The sequence below is a fragment of the Apium graveolens genome, chromosome 2 (genome assembly GCF_009905375.1).
Source record: "Apium graveolens cultivar Ventura chromosome 2, ASM990537v1, whole genome shotgun sequence".
In the NCBI taxonomy this organism is placed as follows: Eukaryota; Viridiplantae; Streptophyta; class Magnoliopsida; order Apiales; family Apiaceae; genus Apium; species Apium graveolens.
The window spans coordinates 133,018,260-133,021,981 of record NC_133648.1 but is presented as its reverse complement, the minus strand read 5'-3'; the positions used below and the strand labels follow the sequence as shown (position 1 = coordinate 133,021,981).

General features: G+C 33.2%; 1 protein-coding gene across 1 annotated transcript; it reads left to right on the top strand.

The window, feature by feature from the left end:
- Positions 1 to 343: 343 nt before the first annotated feature.
- LOC141693473 (secreted RxLR effector protein 161-like) lies at positions 344 to 820 on the top strand. The gene has a single exon (XM_074498583.1). It carries the CDS (start codon positions 344 to 346, stop codon positions 818 to 820), a length of 477 nt encoding a protein of 158 aa, XP_074354684.1.
- Positions 821 to 3,722: the final 2,902 nt, after the last annotated feature.

Sequence of the window (3,722 nt, the reverse complement as noted above, 5' to 3'; positions counted from 1 at the left end):
AGGCTTCTCGTAAATGGTATCACAAATTTCATCATGTAATCACATCATATGGTTTTGAAGTGAACTTGGTGGAACATTGTGTATATCACAAGTTCAGTGGGAGCAAATTTATCTTTCTTCTCTTATACGTTGATGACATCTTACTTGCTACTAATGATATAGGCTTATTACACAATACCAAGAAATTTCTCACTAATCAATTTGAGATGAAGGATCTTGGTAACGCCTATTTTGTATTAGGAATTCAGATACATCGAGATCGCTCTCGAGGTATTCTTGGATTGTCACAAAGAGCTATATCGAAAAGATCCTGAAAAGGTATGGCATGAAAGATTGTGCACCAATGGATACACCTGTGTCTAAGGGAGACAAATTTAGTCTCAAACAGTATCCCAAGAATGAACTTGAGATAAGGGAAATGCAAAGGATACAATATGCATCGGCAGTGGGAAGCCTAATGTATGCTCAAGTTTGTACTTGTCCTGATATAGCATTCATTGTTGGAATATTGGGAAGATATTTGAGTAATCCGGGAATGGAGCAATGGAAAGCAGTGAAACGAGTCTTACGGTATTTGAAGAAAACAAAAGACTATATGCTCACATACATGAAATCAGATCATCCAGAAATCATTGGATATTCAGATTCTGACTTTGGAGGATACAAAGATGGAAGAAAATCGACTTCAGGCTATGTTTATCTACTGGCTGGTGGAGCAATTTCATGGAGGTCTGCCAAACAGACGCTCATAGCTTCATCCACCATGGCTGCAGAATATATAGCATGTTTTGTGGCATTCAATCAAGCTTTATGGCTGTGAAACTTTGTCACCGGTTTGCGTATCCTTGATGAAGTTGAAAGACCATTAAAGATATTTTGTGATAATAAATCAGCAGTGGAGTAATCAAACAATAATAGGAGCACTACAGATGTAAAACATATAGATATTAAGTTCCTAGTTGTTAAAGAAAAGATTCAGAGTGGACAGATTTCGATAGAACATATTGACACTAACTCCATGATTGCGGATCCGCTCACTAAGGCGTTAACACCTAAGGTCTTTCACGATCATACTGCTCATATGGGTGTTACCTTATGTGATACTTTGGTTTAGTGGGAGTTTGTATTTTGGTGTTTTATGTTATAAACATTGAGTTGTTTATGTTCAGCAGAATACAGTTGATGGAATTTTATTAAATGTCACTATACTTTTGTTCAATTTTCTTATTGTGGTTTAACATTGAGTTGAGAAAATTGGAATCAATCTCGTTAAAGATTGTCTAAGGACTAGCTGAAAATAGACATTATATAGATCACATTACATGTAATTTCCATGCCACTTATCCATGCATTGATTCATGTCGTTGAATATATTTGTGTGGTGACCCTGAAAGGTTTAGTCACGTAAAGTTTATGACGAATGCCGCCATAATCTCATACATATATAGTAGACGAACCGAATTGTTTTGGTAAAATCTAAGGACGATAAATAGCATAAAGTTGTGCACTAAAATTTTGTATAATTGATTCTGGATTCATATGAAGCCCAAGTGGGAGATTGATATTATTATTTTTAATAATAATAATTATTTTATGGGCTACATATACATATATCAATTATATTTGCTATTTATTATATTGGGTTAAATTAAGTGATCAAATAAGAAACCCAATTAGATTTTAATTTATTGTATGGATCTAATAAGTGGATACCTAATACCAAGCCCAATTAAATTATAATATGAGATTTAATTAGGTGGTATATAAAAAGGGTTATAATCCCCAATATATCAAGTACACGTAACAACTTATCTTCTACCCATCAGAGAGAGTCATTGAGAAAACCCTAAGGAGTACTTGGTTGAGGAAGACAATAATCAAGAATATTATTCAGATTCAGATATCGTTACAATTATAGCCTTATGGATTTAGGTACGCTTCTGCTTTCGGTTTAATCTCGATAATTAGATATGATGATTACGATCCTTGTCTCTATGTTAGAGAATTATGTGTTTATAGAATTATTAAATTCTATCACCCACCTCCATGATCACCTCTCGCATCAAGGTAGCAAGGTAAAATTTATCTTTGACTTTAATCTCGATAATTAGATATGATGATTATGATCCTTGTCTCTATGTTAGAGAATTATGTGTTTATAGAATTATTAAATTCTATCACCCACCTCCATGATCACCTCTCGCATCAAGGTAGCAAGGTAAAATTTATCTTTGACTTCACATTCACAATTGACCGCTTTTAAGAATATGGGACCATTCTCCGTAACTGCCATAAAATTAATTAATGGTCTTCTTTGAGTATCACTCCATCCATCGGAAACCATACTCACCCCTTTCTACTTCCAAGTAGTCTTGATTGGAACCAAAAACCTCTCAACATTAGCTCTTTCTTTTTGCAACAATGTGTTGCATAAAGCATTGTAACTGGGAGGAACATAGCTTGAAAGGTTGAACTCGAAAGCCATTGTATATGACTTATTATAATGAGGATTTTTAGCAAAATTAAATGGGAATCCCTCAGAGTAATGCACAGAATTCAACTTGCTGTTTTTATTACTCTACTAGTACTAGTATTTTTGAAGATTTTAAATTTAGCTCACAAATTATTCAATATACATTTTTTTCATTTAAACATAATTTTTATTTATTTATTCAATATCATTTTCTTATATTTTAAAATTATACTAAAATATCTATTTATTTTTTCAATATCCTTTTTATTCCGGATATGATTAAATATATTTCGGACGAATATCGAAATTTTCTACCAATTTAATATATCCAACACTACTTATTATGTACTCCATTCGTCCCATACGAAATATACACTGGGAACGAGGATAACGCTCATTTATAACATATTTGCATAAATTATTTTAATTTATTTTTCTTCTAATATATATATGTTAAGTGCCATGTACATATAAAATGCTTGAATTCACAATCTTGTTATTATTTTGCAAAATTGGACAGAAAAGATGCAGTAGCTACTACCTTATTTTTTCTTTTTTGATTTGTATTTTTTTTTGCTTTTCTTTTTGTAGTAATGAAACAACAATCATCAACAAGTTTCACGGCAACTACCGGGGTGTCTCTTAGACAAACAACGGGGGTGTTGATGTTTTATGGAAACACATGACTAAAATTGCAAAATCGGGTGAAATGAGAGGAAATGCAAAAATCAAATGCAACTTTTGAAATTTTGAATTCACGGGCTCATATTCAAGAGTAAAAGCCCATTTTATGAGAATAAAAGGTTAAGGATTCATATTTGTGCCAAAATCACTCCACAAATCTTTTGTGAGTTGCAAAGGGAGTTGGCGGAGGAGGAAGATAGGAGGAAACCAATTGACATTCCACTAACTCCTTCATCTCAAACTCAATCATGTAATAGTGCTTGGGGAGGGGGGGATAATAAGTTGCAAATGGAAGGATAAAAAAGAAAGGAAATTGACAACAATAATCCAATTCAAAAAGTGTATAATATGGACTTGAAAGCACAATTATAGGGGAAAAACTTGCCTTGCGCGTACTTAACCTGGTTTAACTTACTGCTTTCTGACCCTAGCTTGCTCTGCCTTGCTAACACTGAACAAATCATGGAAAGATAGGTGTTTAGATAATTTAATACATACGTGTATCTTGAATTGATATCACGCAACCTTATCAGTCTACCCATGCGTTTCTATCTGACTCGCATAT

What these genes read in the sequence shown, in the direction of transcription:
- LOC141693473 (XM_074498583.1), top strand. Translation starts at nt 344, where the DNA reads ATGGATACACCTGTGTCTAAGGGAGACAAATTTAGTCTCAAACAGTAT.